Source organism: Mesitornis unicolor, unplaced genomic scaffold (assembly GCF_000695765.1).
Source record: "Mesitornis unicolor isolate BGI_N332 unplaced genomic scaffold, ASM69576v1 scaffold2771, whole genome shotgun sequence".
Taxonomy (NCBI): domain Eukaryota; kingdom Metazoa; phylum Chordata; class Aves; order Mesitornithiformes; family Mesitornithidae; genus Mesitornis; species Mesitornis unicolor.
This window is the reverse complement of record NW_010162957.1, coordinates 2,065-22,945: the sequence shown is the minus strand read 5'-3', so window position 1 is coordinate 22,945 and position 20,881 is coordinate 2,065. Positions and strand designations below refer to the sequence as shown.

At 42.2% G+C, this 20,881-nt stretch overlaps 1 protein-coding gene across 1 annotated transcript in view; it reads left to right on the top strand.

Annotated features, from left to right (window-relative positions):
- RPAP1 (RNA polymerase II associated protein 1) overlaps positions 1–20,881 on the top strand; it is a gene marked incomplete at its 3' end in the record, with an annotated part of 33,467 nt that overhangs the window by 11,141 nt on the left and 1,445 nt on the right. Inside the window, exons 7-21 of the mRNA XM_010193772.1 lie at positions 1,060–1,175; positions 1,597–1,695; positions 2,127–2,228; positions 3,008–3,175; positions 5,474–5,656; positions 7,757–7,891; positions 8,056–8,235; positions 10,227–10,384; positions 11,714–11,893; positions 12,681–12,882; positions 14,707–14,816; positions 16,618–16,813; positions 17,718–17,867; positions 18,342–18,484; positions 19,720–20,524. Of these exons, the coding sequence (XP_010192074.1) occupies positions 1,060–1,175; positions 1,597–1,695; positions 2,127–2,228; positions 3,008–3,175; positions 5,474–5,656; positions 7,757–7,891; positions 8,056–8,235; positions 10,227–10,384; positions 11,714–11,893; positions 12,681–12,882; positions 14,707–14,816; positions 16,618–16,813; positions 17,718–17,867; positions 18,342–18,484; positions 19,720–20,524 (2,927 nt within the window). The remainder of the gene's footprint in view (positions 1–1,059; positions 1,176–1,596; positions 1,696–2,126; positions 2,229–3,007; positions 3,176–5,473; positions 5,657–7,756; positions 7,892–8,055; positions 8,236–10,226; positions 10,385–11,713; positions 11,894–12,680; positions 12,883–14,706; positions 14,817–16,617; positions 16,814–17,717; positions 17,868–18,341; positions 18,485–19,719; positions 20,525–20,881) is intronic.

The window sequence follows — 20,881 nt, the reverse complement described above, 5'->3', positions numbered from 1 at the left end:
AGTGGGACTCATCGTTCCTTGCAAGAGAAGACCACAGCACTAGCATTGATAGCTGCAGTGCAAATAAGTTCTGGGCTGCTCCAGCAGGAGTGATGCTGCTCCTTTTCATGCCCTCCGATCTGCCTGTTCCTGACCTTGTGTGCGATTTGTCTTGAGACAGCTGACTTAGCTCATCTCTTCCCCTACCAGTATGGGATAGCATCCTAGTAACAAAGCATTACGCCTCCTAGTGCTCAGGTGATTTCCAGTTACATGTCTCTTGTGACTTGTGAGATTCTTCCACACACCGATCTCTTTCCTAGGGCAACTCTTGTGATGTCGAGCATAAATGTCTTGTTTTTCAAATTCTTCTAGTCAAAGCTCTTTATAAAGTTAAATCAGTAATTTCTTCCTTTAGTATTTGCACCTTTGAAATTCTTGTTCAACTGTCCGGTTTCCCCACTGAGCTGTTTCTCAGGGGAGCTGTGCGAATTTTTAGCTGTTTTGATCTTTTCTTCCAAAGCTGATCTCCTCAAGCCTTTAGAGGGGGAGGCAGAATGAAGAGCAGCATAGCAAATGCCACAAAAGCATAAATAGTGGTGGTTATGCTTTCTCCAGTGCATCTAGGCTGAAATCATACTGGCTTCCAATAATTTGCTTGGACCTCTCTGCATTAATACTTCTGACTAATTTTACATCTTCCCTAACAACCCCCTCCTTGAATTGTATTAATTTCTTTCACAAAAATAGGGCTGATGTTATTTTACTGCCCTGGTTCTGATCACTTGCCTCATCTGTGTCCTGACTTCTGTTCAACTTCTCCCAAATTAGCCTTGTCTGTGAATTTCATTACAGTGCTGTTTACTTCCTCTTCCAGCTCTTATGAAAGATGAAAACAGCTTTAAACCTTTGATCTTTATGCATCAGCCAACAGTCAGTTTGAAAATTGTTTTCTTCTTACCTTACATGTGTCCTATATTTAATGCAGTCTTTAAGCCAAGTAAGTTGGCAATGAAGGAATAGTATTTTCTTCATTCCTGCCTTGGAAGGTAAGACTGCCATTTTTTCCCTCTTCCAAAGATGAGGATCTGCCTGTGAAGCCCAAGAAGGAGTGGATTCACATGGATGATGTGGAGTTTGAGAAACTGGAATGGATGAAGGATTTGCCCTCAGTCCGGCAGAAGAAAACCAAAAAGGTTTGAATTCAGAAGCTGGTATTTTTTATGTTTGTGTCTGGATCTTGATTCTCAGCAGTTACAGTTTTGAAGGCTTCAGAAACTAGCCCTCTGGTTACTCAATATGTAAGATTTCATCAGGTGGAGAAATTCCCGATTTCTTCTACGGAGTGGGATGATATGTGGTCAATTCAGTCTGTAGTGCTCAAGAGAGCTTGGAAGCGAGAGTCTAGCAACTCTAATCTGGGATGAAACAGGTCTGAAAGCTAAGGAAAAAAAAGAGGAGAGTGCTTTTTTTTCTTAAAAATAATTAGAGGCCTCACCTGGGGAGTTCTTGAATGGTCACCTTCCAGCAGTTGATGTAAGAAGTAGTATTTTAAGTGATGAACGCAGTGGGAGGCAATAGAAATAATATTTTTCTCCCTCCACCCTTTTATTGTAGGGAATGCAAGCTCGATTCAGTTTAAAAGGAGAATTGATTCCTGCAGATGCTGATTTACCAACACATCTAGGCCTGCATCACCATGGAGAAGAGGCAGAGGTAGGTGTAATGTGGTAGAAAGGGCACACCCATTTCCATTTTCTGTTTGATTTGGCAGATTCCGTTTGCACTGGGACTTTTTAGTGACAAAAACCCTAAGAAAGTGTGGGCCGGTGACTTTCTTTTGGAACAAGCTCCTGAAGAGAAGTTGGGTCTGCGTGCATCAGCTGCCTTACTTTCAGAAAACTCCATTAATGCTTTTTCTCAGTAATGCCATTAAGGATCTGTGGTATAGGAAAAAGGTGCACATACATCCTTTTCTTAGGAAGTTCACCGCTCGCGTCAATGATTGGAATCTCTTTTGCAATATTCCCGCACAGCAGCAAACAACATTGCACTGCAGTATATCTCCTGTTATGCAGTATTTTACAGCTAATCTTATTTTAAGGTGCCTGGTTTTGCCTATAGCTTTTTTTTTTGTCCCTATTTAGAGGGCTGGTTATTCCCTCCAAGAGCTCTTTCATTTGTCTCACAGCCAAGTTATTCAGCAGAGGACACTGGCTCTACAGGTCTTGGGCCGTATTGTTCAAAAGGTAAGTCACTTCCCATGGAATTTCTCCCTGTAATTTAAGTTCCTGGTGCATCAGGGCCCATATTCTTTGGTACTAGTTGTTTGCTTTCTACTGTTCAGTGAAGGTGAGCAAAATCATCAGGGCATTCTTTTTAACTGAGGATGCTCTTAACTGTTAGAGAAGTTAAGTGGTGGGACATAACAGACTGAGTTTCAGGTTTCTCTGGAGGGAGATGCTTCCAAGTGTTCAGCAGCAGTGCTGCAACTTCAGTTCTGTTGTTGCTTTGGACACAAACTATTTTTTTGGTGTTACTTTTGTGACAAACCTATCCTTGGCAATGACCCTTTCACTCCTGTTGTCTGAGCCAGCTTCATGATGTGCTTTTTCTGTAGGAGGTGAGAATGAACCGGCCTACTCATAGATTGATGTGCCAGTAGCATAAAGTAAAACGAGTATTTACTTCTGTGCACATTTCCACCTAGCTCTTGGGAGAAGTCCTTACCTCACTTCCAACAGCAGTGGAGGCAGAGAAGAAGAAACAGTGCGATTTTGAGAATGATGGGGCAGAACAGGGTGAAGTCGTAAGATGGGTCCAGACTTGAGAAAGAAAGGGTTCCTGTATTGAAGAACTGGAGTTGTGTGCCTCTGTAGAATGAAAGAAGGAGAAAGTAAAGGATAAAAACCCCAAACAAAGCCTGCACAGAGTTTAGCTCCTTTGCAGTAGAAATGGGAAGAGGTGAACATGCAGAATGTTGAGATGAGACAGCTTTAACACTGGCTCTGTGTGGCATACATTTCAGGCCAGGGCTGGAGAGTTTGCCTCCTCCTTGAAGGGCAGCATTTTACGTCTGATGCTGGATGCTGGGTTTCTCTTCTTGCTGCGGTTCTCACTGGATGATGCAGTGGAAAATGTCATGGCAGCATCTGTTGGTGCTCTCCAGGCTCTGCTGGTGTCACTCGATGATGAGGTGAGACAGTCATTAAGTGCCTGGGTTTGATTTCATGCTGAGCTGTTTACAGGAATCAGGATGAGAAGATATGGTAAGTAGCTTGAACAAAGGCTTGCTGGATGGGTTAGCTTAATGGGCAGTAGAATGCCATTGCTGTGCTTTGGGGCAGACAAGGGGGAGTGTGTTCCCAGTTTGAGTGATTCAGACATATTTTGTCCTGTTTGAAATAGCTCCGCTCCATGATTAAATTCAGTGCAGGCTGCCAAGGTTCTTTTCCTTTTGACGTCTTTACAATCTAGATCGGGCCACTATTAATGTATGTGTACAATTTAGTTGTTTTTTTTAAATATACCCTTTTGTGTTGCTCGTTTCTCGCTTTGTAGTTTTCCTGCTTCTAAACAGATTAAATATTCTTCCTGCTTTCCCTTATGCCTCATAATGATGCTGTTTTCTTTTTCTCATTGTCAATTTTCTGCTTTTCTCATGTGCTTTTCTTAGACTGATAAATTCCTAATTTTGCTTTCTCGTGTCTATTTTCACCTTGATGTTCTTTCTTCTGTTAGAAGGCTGAAAATTATTTTGTGTTCTGACTAGAGAGGCCTGAGCAGTAAGATTAAGATGTCTTCCTGGTTGGACAAAAACAGTCCATTATAGGTAAAGCATGCTATGGGCTGTATTTCAACCTTTCCATGAGAGCTGTGTCAGACTGCAAAGGGGCTGGTGATAGGGAAGAGTGAGTGAGTAGATCTCAAGAAGCCACCTGCAAATTCTCCCAAGCCTTTAGAACTATTGCCTAGTGGGGAGGCAGGAGAAATGAAGGACTGTGTAGCTTTCTCCACATCTTGCTCCTTTTTGAAGCTAAGAGCCTGATGGTGTTCTGCTAGATGAGTCTTGCCCACCCATGGTAGGTAATTAATGCTATGAGTCAGCTTCTTAATGTGCCTTTCTTTCTTCTGGTATTACTTTGGTTTGTAAGTGCCTGCAGCACTCTGACTCTCAGATCAAAGCTTGTGAGATGATGTCTTGTGTAAGTGGGGATTGCTGACTCTCTCGATGGCAATAGCAGCACTGAGAGCTGTATCATTGTATATTTTTCTCATTTGGAGAGTCCATCCTAGAGTCTCGTGCTGCAGAGTTTGAAAGGGTCTCTGAGGATGGGACAGGGCCGGAAATCCGGCCTTTTGCTCCAGGATTTGTGAGACAAACAGGATTTCTCCCCACTATAAACACAGAAGATAAACACAGTGAAAACCATGCTGTCTGAAGGTTTTGTTCATTCATCAATGGGTATGGGAAGGAAGCTCCTCTCTTTGTTTCCTCCAAAGACCCAGATACTCTTGTCTTGTGCTTTTCCATCTCTTGGTGGAAAGAAGGCAGGAGTCCCAAACTCTGTGTTCCTGTTGGGCTCATAGCTTCATCCCCTACAATCAGTGCTCTTCTGACCATGTCATTCATTCACCAACTTTGTTTAATGTTGCTTTTTTCTTTTAATGTCTGATAATAACTTGCACTTTCTTGGCACTTCCATTTGAAATTCTTCAAAAGAGCTCAGGGTTTCGTTGAAGTCTACCACTTCTTTTCTGAATAATGTGGTACTTATTTCTGATTGCCAGTTCAGGAAATGGAAATATAAAGCAGTTATTATATAGTGCAAGCATTCAGTCTGACTGTCTTTTATATTCTAAAACACTTTATGGGAAGTGGGTCTGCTATGGGAACAATCCCCCCTCTGAAGAGTTGAAAGCTGACTTACAGCAGAACTTCAGTATCCGACACTGTCATTCGCTGTGAACAAAAAAGGGGCTTTTTTTATTTGCTGAAGCTGAGGGGTGTTCAAACAAAAGCCAAACAATCATGAATAGTACATCAGGCATTTTAGCATACCAATTTTTACATGATCATTCCGTATTATTGTGACCCAAGTTCCATACAGGTCTAGAAATGCGAATAGAGCCAATAAATGCCAAATTCCCGTTTAACTTCTAGAGTCTTGATCATGTATGTATTTATTTTTATCTGAAATGTTTTTCTGTTAAGCTGCATTTCTGTTACCTTTGTGGTGAATTTAATTAACCTCACGGTAATTGCTTTTCATCATTTCCCAAGAGTGTGTGGGTCATAGGTTAAATTCACTTTCCTGGAAAAGCATTGCATTCTACTTGTACATGTTTAGAACACCCTTTATTGTGCTCCTGTTTTCCTGGGGTTAGGTGGGAATCAATAAAGCATTCCATAATCAAAAGCATCCTTGAAAATTTTTTGTCTTTCATGATTTCTCTCTGAGAATTGTATTTTGTGCTTTTACTCTTCTTTTAGAAATATCTTGATTGGACTTTCTCATGGTACCAAGGGATGGCTGCATTCCCCTTTCTCCCCAACAGTGAGGAGGAAGAAGATGAGGAAGAGGAAGAATTAAATGAAATGGAGAAGTCTCAAGATAAAAAATTAAAGGATGAAAACAAGCCAGATCCAGATGTGGCCCGATATGATGTTGTAAAGGTAAGCACAGAGCTAGACCTGAAGTCTTTCTAGGAAAACAGGCTCTGCACAGTGGCTATGTGTGGTGTTGAAATGTCTGTCCTCCTGTGTATACTATTAATTAGCATATTATTTAGGGTGCATTAAGAGTGTGAGGTTATCCTCCCACTCTGCTTTGCCCTGGTGAGGCCACATCTGGAGTGCTGGGTCCAGTCCTGGGCTCCCCAGTTCAACCAGGACAAGGAACCACTGGAGAGAGTCCGGTGTAGAGCCACTAAGATGATGAGGGGACTGGAGCATCTCCCGTATGAGGAAAGGCTGAGAGAGCTGGGGCTGTTTAGCCTGGAGAAGAGGAGACTGAGGGGGGATCTCATTAATGCTTACAAATATCTAAAGGGTGGGTGTCAGGAGGATGGGACCAGACTCTTCTTTGTTGTGTACAGTGACAGGACAAGGGGCAGTGGTCACAAATGAGTACACAGGAGGTTCAACTTAAACATAAGGAAAAACTTCTTTAGTGTGAGGGTGACAGAGCCCTGGCCCAGGCTGCCCAGAGAGGTTGTGGAGTCTCCTTCTCTGGAGACATTCAAAACCCGCCTGGATGCGTTCCTGTGTGATCTTTTCCAGGTGGTACTGCTGTAGCAGGGGGGGTTGGACTTCAGAGGTCCCTTCCAACCCCTACCGTACTGTATTTCCGTGATTAAGAACATTCTTAACAAGAACTGGAACTCTTCCTCAGCTGTTGGGTGTTATATTTCTGTCATACATTACCAGGGGGGTGTTTTATTGATTTCTAAAAGTGTTGAGACTCGACCTGTGTGATTTCAGTATCATTAAGTATCTCTAACTTCCTCTAGGAAAACTGGCAACAAGCACACTGATGACCTTGTAAGACTTAATAAAAGATTGCATACAGACATGATTTTCAAGCTCACTTACTCCCACATTCCTGGTAGGAGATCTAAAAATAGCAGTCTTTGTTATCACAAACTGAACTTTGGTGGAGCCGATGCAACAATCTTGCCTGCTTTGATCATTAAAACCTGTGATTACATCACTTAGCATATGTGCTTGAGCCTGTGTTCCGATGGCACTTGGTTAAAAACTTCACTCGGAAAATGAATTACTGTTTCTGGGCTCATTTAGAGGAGTCTTGATTTCAGATGTATTCTACTAGGTGACACTAGTTAAAAAGCTTAACAAAAGCATTGCAGACAGAAGAAATGAGATCAGTCCATGACTCCGGAAACAGTTGCATGGTTTAGCATAATGGGTTTTAATGTGGAACAAGTAGCCCAAACTTGGAAGTTATTTGGGATAAAAATCCACTGTTACAGTTGTTATGAAATTCCATTTCTCACCTGCTCGTTGGCTTTTAAAACCCAATTACTCCACACAGTTGGAAAATGAGTATCTAAACTAGCAGCTGAACTCGGTTAGGCCTAGGACTACAACTTTGCTTGGCTGTAACTGTTAAAAAAATATCAGTCCTCCAAACTCAGGTGTTGAGGGGTTGCCTTTTCCCAGAATTAGGAATGCGTAATGCTGTACCTTAAACTAAAAAACTGTTTCCTAGCATCACCACTGAATTATGGTCTTCTGCTCTGTGAACCATAAAATAAAGATCACATAATCTCTCTGCATCTCTCTTTTCCTACTGCGAAATAGGATTAGTGTCTGTTCTCTGCTTCTGTCAGCATTCTCTGCCATAACAGGTGCTGTGAGACAGAGTGCTGCATTAGGCGGAGGTGTTGTCCAGCCAAAATGTTTCAAGGAGCATGAGAACCCTTTTCAGCCATGATAGGTTTTAGTAGTCCTTTAAAGGGAGGGTTGTTTTCCTGATATTTACTGTTTCATACTCTGGAAAACACAAGTATCCAAACCCCACCAGTGGTTTGACTCAGAACAGAAGTTCAGCTTCTCTCTTGAGCTGACTCTTGCTCATTTGCTAGCGTAGTGGCAAATCCACAGAAACTTACCCCTGTGTTTTTCCCACTGGTAATTTTAAAACCACCTCTCTGCAGAAGATGTAGTTGAATTTGCTTCTGTCTTTCAGCAACTGCAGTTCAGAGAGCAATCGTTAAGAGCACGGTGGAATTTTTATATTCTTTTTCCTTTCAGGGGCTTTTGAAGACACGTATCCAGCACCGGCTGAGGTACATCCTGGAGGTGGTACGGCCTGTTCCAACAGTAGTCCTGGATATCCTGCACATCCTCACTCATATAGCAAGGCACTCCTCTGAAGCATGCAGCCAGGTAAGTCTCCCATTGCACAAGAGCTCTAGAATGGTAGAAAAAGGTTTAAAAGGGAAGAAAGAAGCAGATGAAGTTACAGCAAGGAGATTAGACAAATTTGTGTCTTCTGCATGGTATAATTGCATACTTTTTAGTTATTTGTGCTGCCTGCTATCTCCCTGCAGCTGCTTGACTGTCCTCGATTGATTGAGACCATTGTCAGGGAATTTCTCCCTACTCAGTGGGATCCCCAGGTGGCTGAACCAGGGCATTTACTCACCAGCCTCCATGGAGTTCCTTGTGCCGCTGCTATGAAGTTCATCAGAGTGTTGGCATCTGGAGGCCGAAATGCCACAGCCAGGCTGGTAAGTGACTCTTGGAGGAGCTTTTCTGAGTGCAAAGACCTTTGTTTTTTATGGCTTACCTTCTAAGTAAAGGCAGAGGCTTGTCTGGAGATAACTCTGAGCTAAAGCTGAGATAATCATTGTGAAGAAGGCGCATATGTATGTTTTGAAGGAATTGTTGACAGTGTCATAATAATGATACCTTCTGCTGTGTACCACTAGAAAAGCTGTCTCAAGCTTTTCTCTCTTTTTTTGTTTGTTTGTTTTATGGAGTGTCGTTATGCAAAATCACATAGCACAAAGCAGTGATACCAACCAACAGCAGATGTTTAGAGCACGCATTAGTCTGTGATGCTCTGTACTCTCCTGTGTTCCAGTGACAGGCAGCTTAGGACTGAATAAACCAGAGATTTAATTACTATTTTTGTGTTTTACAACCCTGCTTGAACTTTCCTGCCATTCATTTATCTTAATAACTCTGAGGTCGTTTATCAGTATTTCCAACGCCTCTTACCTACTTCTGGACAGGTTTTCTACTTCAGAGATAATTGCATTCACTCATATAGGTCATCGTGCTGGTGCTATAAATGCATAACATCTACCCAGAGCAGCAGCCTTTACAGTGCAGTGAGCACCTCTTAGGGGTTTTGGTTCAGTATTGTTAATGGCTTCTAATAAATTGCCATCCAGGGAATTGCTAACATCAGCGGAACACCATCAGCCTATGCTATAAAATACATAGAATAATGTACTTATAATGGATAGTGAGATATTTAAAGGCTGTTAAGTGGTGCTAGGGACATAATAGAAAATCTCTGAATTTTACTCTGTTTCAGGCTTTTTGTACTCCAGGTGTTTAAAGGCATGCAAAAATAGCTTACAAGGTTCCTGCCACTCAAAATTTGATTCTGTTGCACTCTCATACGGCTTGTTACAGGCACTTAGAACATGGGGATGGTAGATCATGAAAAACGAAATCAGAATCGTCAATGTAGGAATTTATTTTAGCTAATAACAAAATTTTTCCATCTTCCTCCTCAGGAAGTAAATTTGACTTTGCCCACTGCTCTGTAGGAGGGGTGTGAGAATTCACAGTTTGATTCATCATCTCCTTTGCTTTCTTGTTGGTGTGCATTGATTTCCCTGCAAGATGTCTCTAAAGCATTTGAATTTAAAATTATCTATAATATGTCCTCGTGTTGTGAAAAAGACATTGTTATCTCATTTGTTTAGACAGAGCACACACAAGCTCTTGTATGTGTGGGAGAAGGGAAGAGAAGCTCTTTTTTATGGTTAAGCAAAAATAACCAGTTGTTGGGGAGGATAAAAATTATTTCTGGAGAACTGCAAATGAGTCATGTCATGGTTAATTCACTACTAAAATAACCTCAGAACATTTCCAAGGCATCGAAATTCTAAAATATTGTAAAAGTAATAGGCAGGAGATACCCTTTTTATAAAATAAACACAGAATCACAGAAAGATTTGGGCTGTAGAACATCTGAAGGCTGTTTTAAGTGTGACCTCCCCAAAAGAATATCAGCATCAGTTCAGTATCTTTGTCTGCGGTGTTTTTTGTAAGGTAGATCTTCACATGTAGTTTTCACTAGTAGAGTTCTGTTTATGACTACTTAAAGAAGGGTAATTATGTATTTTTAAAAAATCAGTTAAATGCTGCAGAGAGCATCCAAAACAAGAGTGCAGGGAGGCTAGACAAGCCTCAATCAGGAATTACTTAGGTGTAGTTGATTTGTACTAGGAATGGATTAGGTAAAACCTAGGCTTCCAGGAATACTTCCCTTAGTAGCCATTGACCATTTATTGATCCAATGTAGTATGCTCCTTAAGATTATACAAATAAAGACTGATTTGAACAGTGCACGAGGAGCTGAAGTGAAATCTGCAGCTCTTTTGGTGTGTCAGACTAATGAGGTAATGATGCATACAACTGTTGACTCCTACCCCTTTGTCTTTTTTGTTGATCATTCTTTTATTTTTTATTTGTTTTACAGCTTAACAGATTTGAAATGAAGAGTCGGTTAAGTCGATTTATAGCTGAAGACCCACTGGATCTCCTTCTGCCAAGGGAAGAAGCCATCAGGCTAAGCACCGAAGCCTTCCGGTTGTGGGCAGTGGCAGCTGGCTATGGTCAGGCCTGTGATCTCTACAGGTACAGTCCAAAGCAGAAGAAATAGGGGTGGAGGGCACAACAGCAAAAATGGACATCCTGTTCCAGAGGGGCAAATACAGGGATCTCCAGGCTCGTTCTCTGCTCCTTTTATGAGTCTTATCTCCTTTTCTCTGGCCCCCTGCAGTAAAACTGAGTTTCTAAAGGTATTTGTTTTGAGTATTGTCTTTTTTCTGATTGTTCTTTATCTCCTGTGTTTAAGGACTGGTATTTTGTTGTTCCCCCTCTACTATGGGAGATCACCTTAACTTTTCAGGGATGCGTCTTTTTCCCCTTGAAGGCATGAATAATCTGTGCTTGTGTGGCATCAAGGCACACAGTTTGCTGCACACCTAGGCCTGAATTTGATGACCTAAAGGCAGTCTGTGGGCAGCATGTATGCTGAGAGAGGCAGACTGCAGACAAACTCTGCACGCTGTGTCAACTTTCAGTTCAGTACAAGTTCTTGTGCTTGACTGTCAAGGTCTGCACTGGGATGAGTCTGACCTACCTCAGGAATTGGATCTTCCTGTAACTGCACTGACTTGGAAGCACAGAGGTGTCTGTGGAGTTGCTCTGAAGAGAAGTAAAAGGGAGGCCAGTATTGAGTTTGAGGAGGGAGATTGTCTCAATGCAACAGCACTTTGTGTTCTCCAGCCCAATCAGGTGTTTTGGTTAAGATCAAAAACTGTTAATAATTTTTTTTTTTACCACTGTAAATAATGTTGAGGAAAGGGAAACAGCAGAAGGTCCCTTAAGTTTGCATGATTAAAACTGTGGATACTTTGGCTGAGAATTTGAGAACTAGAGAAACGAGAATGAAATAAATGTAATTTTTCCAAGAGATAATAGGAATGCTTGAAGGCAGAGTATTAGGTAGGTCCCATTCAGATGGATTCGGAGTGATAATATTCTTACTTTGTAATCTTTTTTATTACGTCTGTTTATCTTTTTGTTATTTTGGTGGTGGTGATGGTTGTCGTAATCTCATTTTAGCAATCTTTGTAAGTACATGATGGGAGGGTGTAAACAAGACAGAGCCAAGTTCTTACAGTGGTATGAAGTGAACGTACAACAAGCAGTGGGTACAAATGTAAATACAGGAAATTTCACTTAAGTGTAAGAAAAAAATTTACTGTGAAGGTGAGCAGACACTGGAGAAGGTTGCTTAGCGAGATGATGAACTTTTCATCCTTGAAGATATTTGAAATCCAACTGGACGTGTTCCTGGGCAAATGTACTCTAGCTGACTTGGCTTGATCAGGGAGTTGAACTAGAGATTATCTCCAGAGACCCCTTCCAACCTCATCTCTTCTGTGATTCATACTATAGGGATCTCTACCCTGTGCTGGTGAGGATACTGCAGTCCCTGCCTGAACTGCTCAGCACTTGTCGTGGGAAGAGCCCTATGATTGAGTTATCTGTCCAGCGAGCGACAGCAGTAGTTACTCTGCTGATAAATGTGACGCAAACAGCAGGCTACACGGCAGAGCTGCAGGCTAAGCAGAGCAGGTAGGCCCTCTCTGTCACCAGTTCTGTGTGTCTGAGTAGTTGCCATCCTGTCTTCCCTTTCTTTTGTTTGGACACCTGTCTATCACCATTTCACCCCCCCCTCTTTCATTTTTGGGTGGTTTACTGTCCCACAGGTGAATCCCTGCTTGGTGGGATGTATTCCCTCTAACACAAGATCAGAAGGGTGTGTAGTCTGACAGCTATATATCTGCTAGCCTGGTCAGAGGCAGGAGTAAAAATCTACATTCAGCTATGAGGCAGAACTGCAGTGTCAGCCAAATGCCCTGCTGAAAGGAGCTAGGAAGTTCCTTTGACCATCCCTCTGGGGAAAAGAAAGTAACCTCCCTGAGGCTTGGAGGAAACCAAACCTCTCTCTGCAGAGACCAAGATGGTCAGGATTAAGAGGTGGTTGGTTTTGACAGACATCAAAACAGTAGGATTTGCTGAAGACACAGGTACTTCTTCGAGTGAAGATCAAGTAACTCTAACTGAAGCTGGATACTGAGGTAGTGTGTCTGGTGAAACTAGAGTATAGCTCAAGGACAGAGTAGTTCAGGTGAAGAAACTTCAGCTTTCATGAGTATATTCTGCATTCATCCTTTCAGCCTAAATTGATTTGACCTGATCTGTGAGAATGTGCTGAGACTTTTTTTTTTCCTGCTCTAGTGGCTGTTGTTGTGTATCACCTTCCAGACTACATACAATTGGAAATCTTGCTGTTTAAAAATGATGGTCTAGAAAGGTAATTGTTTTTGCTGTCCTCTGTCATTCTTCCATTGTGTTTCAGTAATAGCTCAGAAGATAGTGGACAGATTCCACCTCCTCCAGTAGCATGGAATCAAGTGTCAGGCTTACAACCCTTCCTTGAGGCCAGTCTGAAAAAATTCCTCCAGGAGATATCCCAGACAGAAACTTGGCAAACTCTCCAGCCTCTGACCACAACTTACCTGATCTACCTGGGAGTTTATTACAGTGCTTGCAGCCAACAGGTAAGGCCTGAAAATAGAGCGTGTATTTTCATCTCACCAGCATCAGCTTGTGTAATACCTCTGAAAACCTGAACTTCTGGGCAGTGCTGAAAAAGACAGCTGTTGAGGCATCTAGCTGAGGACTAGCTTTTCTTTACTGTAACTCATATTGAGGCTGCATGGCATTTAGGGTCAGACAAGTCTGCTGATCCTTCTCATTAGCTGTGCCAAGTATCACTGTCTTCCTTTCTTCCTTTGGACTCAGACTCTCAGTTGAGGTACGTGGTAGTGCTGTGACTGTTTTGATTTATTGCAGAGATCCAAAGAATATGACCTAATTTAGTTTGGCAGTCCTTTCTTTTGGTAGACTAAATCAAGTTGCACATTTTTGCTTTTGCTGTGGTCTGAGAGCTTACATGTGGACAGCTGCACTGCAGTCATCTGGTTGGAAGATTGACCATTGAGGGTCATCCCATATGAATTTTGAAGAGGAAACAAATTTATTTGGCATGCCACTGACATTCAGGGTCAAATTCTGTAGCCCAGTTACAGTTGTAGTATGTGACCATCCTTTAAAGTGAGTTTTCTGAAGGTGACACATCAATGTCATGCTGTTGAAGAATAATATCTTATACTTTAGCTACCTGAAAGATTCACGTTCTAAAGATAAATGCAGGTTTTGTCTTTACTGCCCAGCTATGTGCCTGAGTTCTGACTTGAGAGAGCTGTCTTCAGAATGTGGAGGTAATTTAATGGTTGTAGTTATTCACACTTCTGCAACTCTTTTGAAACTTGCCCAGAGCAACTGAGTTTTAGTTATGGTTGGGGAGGAAATGGCCAGTGTCTTCAGTGCCCCAGAGGTTGGTAGTACCCTTCACGTGCTCTCATTAGGTCCTGAGCATTAAAGGAGCAGGATAGCTAAGAGGTTAATACTCCTTTTCAACTTTTATAGATATCCTAGAAGAGTGGCTGACAAAATAATTTTTTAAGTCCTTGAACTGTGACAAAAGATTTTTTTTTATTTCCACTTAAAGGAAATTCGACTGGCTCAACACAGGTAGATGATCCGATTAAACAAGTTGCATGTAACATGTTTGATTGGACTAGTGCAAAAAAAAAATCAGCTTGTATAGTAAGTAGACTAGTGTATACTGGGACTTCCTTGAAATATTTTTATGAGATGACTAAGAACTAAAGTTAACACCTTCATGTAGGTTTTACTGATTTCTGGAGAGAGATTTCACCTGAGGGGAAATTAGATTTTATGTTATAGAAATGAGTATTTCTATGTCCTAAAGCAGCATTCCAATGAAGAGAAAGAACATGAAAATTTGCCAGCATGTTCTTTCAACCTGGAATATTGCTTACTAAGGTTGGAAGAATTCAGACGGTTCTCTAAAGGCCACAGGTTCTCTGTGCAGTGTTCACCCACGGTTTTGCGTAGGTCACTCACACTTTATACAGTTGACTTCTTATGTATTTTTTTTTAGACCCTCATTGTGCCATTTGCTTTCTCAAGGTAGTTCTGGTCACTTTTATGTCATCTTTCAAGATAAATGGAAAGATCAGCATGGGGAGGGGGTGAGTTACTCACTTAGGGCAAGTTTTTATTCAGGGACCTTACTTCGCAGCCAATCAAGAAATCTCTGTGATGCATTTTAATACTTGGGTGCGAGAACACCTTGAGCAGTAAGGCCAGCTCTAGCCTAGAGCAGTACCACTATGTAGGTGGTGTGATCTGGCAGAAAGATAAGAAACAGAGAAAGCAATTCAACCTTACTTTTCGACCTTACTGGAATGCCTTTGTTCACTATCTTTTCTTCTCTTTCTCCGTGTCCTCTGCAGCCGTCAGTCAATCCAGTTGACTGCTTAGAGGAACTGGAACGTTTGACATCTGAGGTGCTGCAGCCTCTTCTCAGCCAGCCAGCCATGCACAGCATGTGGGACTTGCTCAGGTAAAATTATTTCACTGCTAAGATGCTGTTGCCAGAAGCTAAGGGAGCCTCATTTCTGTACTGTACTGTGTGGCAGTTTTCCCCCCTCCCATTTCATTTTCCTGTACATATGTGGCACTCCCCTCACAGCAAATGGCATGATTGCCACAGAGGTTCTCCAGTTCCTCTGTTCCTACTGGTGCTGCTGCAGGGTCTGCATCTCTGTCCTTACATGTATCTGTGTTTTTTCATACCCATTTCAGATTGATTTTAATCACTCTTGGCTTTGATTTTTCTTTGGTTTCATAAGTTTAAAAAAACCCCATCAATTTGAGTTCCTCTTACATCAAGGAAGTGTGCATGTACCATTCACCTGCTCTGTGTGATGCTGCTTATATAAAATAATTTAAACTAGACTTTTGTCTTTAAGCCCCTGCAAAGCTTTACTTAAGGCCTTGAAAGTCCCTTCAGGAAAGTGAAAGACAAGATACCAAACTGTTCTTTCAGACATTTGGATAACATGAGCTTTGTCTCTGGCTCTGGAAACTGTTCAGCACTGCAGATATTCTGTGTTTCTGCTGTAGAGGGAGCCTTCCTACTAGCCTGTGATCTGTCCTCTAGAGAAGGGGAGCCTGAAAAGCTTAAGTTGTAACCAGGGAGACATCCTGCTGCTTCTGGGAACATCTGATACAAGAGCCCTTGAAATCTTTGGTTTTAAGTGGTATTTGAATGGTCACCAAACAGTCTGGCCCATGTTCTTTCATGACTGAGTACTGAGGTCTGGAGCTCTTAGCACCGAAGCTTCCAACACAAGGGCACTCATTTAATCCTTTCGTGCCTGTCCTTGAGGTCTGAAAACAATGGATTTGGTCTGGCTGTAAAAAGCCCATCAGCAAGAATTCTCCTAGGCTGTTCTTAACCATTAGCTAGTTAAAATGAAGAGTCATCTCATCTCTGCCTTAATATTTTGACAATCTTGTGTTCTGGGCAGATTAGGGCCAGGAGTTCAGGGTACTCTGTGAGCCTCAGATGTGTTTACAAATCTCCTGTGCCAGTGAAAGAAAGAACAATGCCTAGAGTAATAATATGGATCTTTGACAGGATTTGCCCTATTGCCCCATTACCATTGAGCAATGTGCTTGTGGCCACTCTTCCTTGTAGTGCTTTTGCCTGTACAGAAATGGTATCTCTAGTGTGGGCCCCATAAGCACTAATGGTATGAAAATTTTGAGTTTTGCCTGTGAAGAGTGAGCACACACTCCAGTGATATGCATGGTCATGTTCGCATACATTAAAGCTAGGTTCTTTCTGAATAGACTTTAAAAATATGTATTTCATGAGTACATAAGGTGGAGCATTTTTACAGTGTCAGTTTTAGATATAAGATGGCTTTTTGGCTTTGCCTGCCGGTCTATTATTGAAATGTCTGGAGTGGGTGACCATCTTTATCAGCCTGGTTTATGTATGTGCATGGGAAATGTGTATCTTTTTTTTTTTTTTAATCAAAGCCTCAGTGCTCTCAGATGTTTCACATCAGAGATGCAGCACTGCAAGTATTTCTACACATCATGAACAATTTAACTGAAGGTGAGATTTCATGAGAGTTCACTGACATTGGCTTGTGTGGCAATAGTGCTATTATATGAATACATATATGAATCAATATGTGAACAGCTGTGATTCTAGGTTTCTTTCTTGCAGTCTTTGGGGCTTTCATTTTACTGCAATGTGTGGTACAGTTCAGACAGTAGCCTTCCTACAAGATAATTCAGCAGTATGAGTGCTTTTGACCTGACTCCTCTCTCTTTATCTGTTCGCACAGGCCGTGTTCTGCTTTGTGCAACCCCCTGTCCTGTTCCCCAGCACCAGAATCTGTCTTCAGCATTGCATCCCTGAGTTGCACTGGAGGCAAACCTCCTCTGAGCCTGGTTGGCTCCAAGTCCCCTTTCCCTTTCCTCACAGCCCTCCTATTTCTCATCAGTGGCATCACTCACATTCACAAAGGCCTGACCAGCAAGGTAAGAACAGACTTTTTCACAGAAGTTGTAGGTGAATCATGATATACTTATGAGGGAGGTTAGTATTTGTATCTTCCTAGGCTTAAGAGTGATGTTAGTAGAACTATTAAAAATGAATTGTTGTGTATTTTTATTTTAAAAATATCAAGGTACTATACAAATACACCCATTTTCAGGACAGGTGGGACAAAGATCTGAAAAATATCTTCTACCTTGAATTCCAATATCCAGTTGACACTGGGGAAGCTGGATGTGGAGCATGTGGTGAATGATGATGATGATGCTTAAAGGATGGATTTGTAAAGAACATTGAGAAGGGCTAAATAACCGTTGTTGTTTGGCTCAGCAAAATAAATAACAATGTCAGAGGAGAAAAGGGATGGTTGAAGCGTATATAAGAAAGAAAAATGAGATAAAATTAAACAATAGAAAGAGTGCTACAGTGGCTGCAGAGGTTTCTTCCCGTTTCTGACAATCCTAAATTTTAAGAATTAAAGAGTCATAGAAGATTGCAAGCTCTGAAGATGAAATGGCAGAGCCCTAGACATATGGAGTACCTAGCATAAGCTTTCTCAAAACCTTCCTCTGTCACCTTATGTTGAGTTTGTGGACCAGTTACTAATAGAAATGTTTGGCCAGACTTCTGCCTTACAAAGAACTATGAAAAATGTAGGCAGTGACTTGGTTACCTGCAGTAGGGATGGTGATAATGGATGCAGGTGAGCCCTGAGGCAGAAAAACATATTTATCAGGCTATTTTTGAATACCCTTTTTGGAGTAGTCAACAGGAACTCTCATGTGAGAAGGTAGGGAGTAGGCCTTGGAGAGGGCTGTGTTTTACTTTCCTCCAAGCATGAACTGTCCTAGTAGCGTTTGTCTCAATTTCTCTCTGATTCCTTTATAGTACAGCTCTGTGCTGGACTTCAGAGGTTTGAAGGATTATCTGCACCAAAGCTGGCAGACCGGACCTCCCTCTGTAACTCCCTCATCTGCATGGATCCTGCGCCATGAATATCACCTGCAGTACTTTGTGTTAGCGCTGGCTCGCAGAATGGTATCGTTATTAGTCCTTTCACTTCTTTCACCCAAGGAATCTACTTCACCCTGGCCTGTCCAACTCATTGTGTCAGACTGGCAACTGGTCTTTGCATCCGTGTTCTTTCTTACATCTCACATGTCTGGTGACTCTTGCCCCACTAGCAAATAATTTATTTACAATTACTGGTGTCAGGATTTAGATCCACAATACTTTGGATAGCAGAATTATATTTCTGCCTGTCTTTGCACTAGAGTGAGAGCAGAGTTTGCAAGTGTGCTGCTGAAAATGGTGCCTGACTAAGACTATCGTGGGAAGCAGAAAGATCTGTGTATGGATGCTGACTATGCTGACTATTCTTGCAGTCTGCTTCAGTCTCTCACTTTCCAGTGAGATCTTTATTTCAGTTGACCCTCCTGTCCTTGTTGGTTGCCTTGTTGACAAATGATGTAATGCTTTTATCTGTTGTGGTTTTTTTTGTTTCCTGTACAGGCAGGCACTTGCCCAAATTATGCCCAGCACGCCTCACTCCATCACTGCGTTGCCATGGCATTGCTAAGCCGTCTGTTGCCGGGGAGTGAGCATCTGGCTCACGAGGTCCTACTGGATCTTGCCTTTAATCCAGAGTTTCTTCCGTAAGCTTTGCACATCCTCCTTGGGAAAATTGAAAAATCATGTGTTGGCACTGCAATTTTGTTACAACTTTTGGCCTCTAATAGGAGCTGTATTCAAATTTTAGTTACTCGTTAGCATATTCTGCAGTCCCAAAGCCTTCTATCAAGACCAGCAGTGTGGTTGCAGATTTCTCTTTGATGTACTAATGTTGAGAAATGTGACCAGTTACTTTTGATCTCTATTGCAAGAGTCTTGTGATTCCTAAGAGAACTGATTCTCACTGAGGCCCAGCATCAGCTGTCCCGAGAGTACTGAGTCTTGAAAATACATGGGAACTTGACATAGCCTGAAAAGCTAATTAAATATTCTTCAAACCCATATTATACAATTTCTTACACAAACTTTTGCCGATTTGACAACTGTGTGTGATGACTTCCACCTTGCACCAGAAGAAATCATGAGCATCTCAAATGTGAAGCCTCCCATGTCTGGCCAAGAAAATGGTAGCAATTTCTCTTGTTCTCATCACAGACTCTTTGAAATTTACCATAGCTCTTCCCTGTAGGAGGTTAGGCCAAGGTACTGCAAGGAGATACTATAGTTTTCCAGAAAGAAGGAAAGCTTATGAGTGGGTTGGTTTATGTGGTGAGTTGTTTTTTTTTGTGGTGGTGATTGTGGTTTTGTTTTGTTTTTTCTGGGTTTTTTGGTGGAGTTTGGTTTGTTAGGTTTTTTTGGTGATAATTTGATCAGTGTCTGGTCTGAGATGATGGCACATGGATTTGACAAACACACTCACTACCAGTCTGTATGGTTCCCCTGACCTTACCACTGCCAGCTGCAAAGCTGCTATTTCAAGAATTTGCTTATTGATTCATGTAGGCCTTATGTGATAGGCAGTATTTAATCTCAGCACCCTGGCAGCTGTGTTAGTAAGTAGACTGCCTCTCTGAACAAGGGGTTGCAGCCTGCGCACCAGACTCCTGACGTTGTGTGGTGATTTTTCATGGCAAGGCCTTAGCGTTCCCGACTCCAAATGTAGTTCTGTGAATTGCCTGGGAATACCAAGAGAGCTCATGCTTTACAGGCAGCACTCAGTATTATTACAGATGGATGCTGAAAGAGTTGAGTGCTGATCCAGGAAGATTGTAGAGATGTATTTCTGTGGTGGTTTAATTTTTTTGGCATTTTGTGAGGTTTAAGATTTTTTTAATTATTATTTTTGTTTCTTAAGCTGATGTTTGTCTCTATCTTACAGTGAAGGGAAAGCTGGAGGGCCAGAAGCAGCTGACTTCTCTGATATCCTGCATCTGGGTACCAGTGCCAAACTGGCACAGCCTGGCTCTGCGGCAGCGTTTTCTTCAAAGGCTACTCGTGGTGCTCTGCTGAGAGAGTCGTACCAGAATCTGCCTTTCATCCACTCCTGCTACCTTTCTCATTTTGTCCACTTGCAGCCTACCCTTGCACGTTCCCAAGCATCCTACCAGGGACAGACTTACCTCATCCAGTCAATGCTCCTTCCTGAGGCCAAAGGGCCCATCCTGCCTTCAGACTGGCCGTTCTTTCCACTTATCAGCCTCTACAACAAAGTGACTAATGCAGAGACACATGGGGCTGTACTGAACTCTCTCCCACTTGATCTCGTCAACACTGTGACTTGGAACCTGCAGTGGGTCTTGTTGCTGGAAACCTGGCGTGCTAAAACCCTTCGGAGTATCCCTACTGCTGCCAAACTTGCACGGCTTATGTGTGTCTTCCTCACAGGCGGTGACCTCTTTCTTGAAGCACCGATCCACCGCTACACAGCTGCCCTTCTCTCTGTGTATTGCCAACCCAAGGCATTGGAGTCTCTGAACTTGGATGCTCCTCTCCCTGGTTTGGCATCCTTTCACGATCTCTATATAAATCTTCTGGAGCAGTTTGAAGGTGTCTCCTTTGGAGATCCACTCTTTGGAGTCTTTGTTCTTCTACCTCTACAGAAGCGTTTCAGCGTTCATCTGCGTCTCTCTGTTTTCGGGGAGCACACAAGTATCCTGCGGGCACTGGGAGTGCCACTCCAGCAGGTAATCCTTAGTTGCCTGTCACTGCATGTTTCTGGGTTACTGGGCTCTTGCCTGTGTTTCTCCAACCTTGATTTGGGCGTTCTCCCAGCATTTCCCTTTCTTCCTCATCCCTCCTTGTCCAGTACTGTAATCATACTTTCTTTGCCTAGAAGCTTTTCATTCTCCCTGAAGAAAGTCCAATGCACAGAATGTAAAATAGAATAGGAATGGAGAGCAATGTCCTTTTGATTTAAGGCTGTGACAGCAGTGTACGCATTTTTGTTGTTATTGTTATTTTTAAAGAGAAAAAAAAAAGCTTCATTGATTGTAAGGCTGAAGAGCAGAGTCCAGCCCCCATAGGTGCAGGCCCTTGTCACA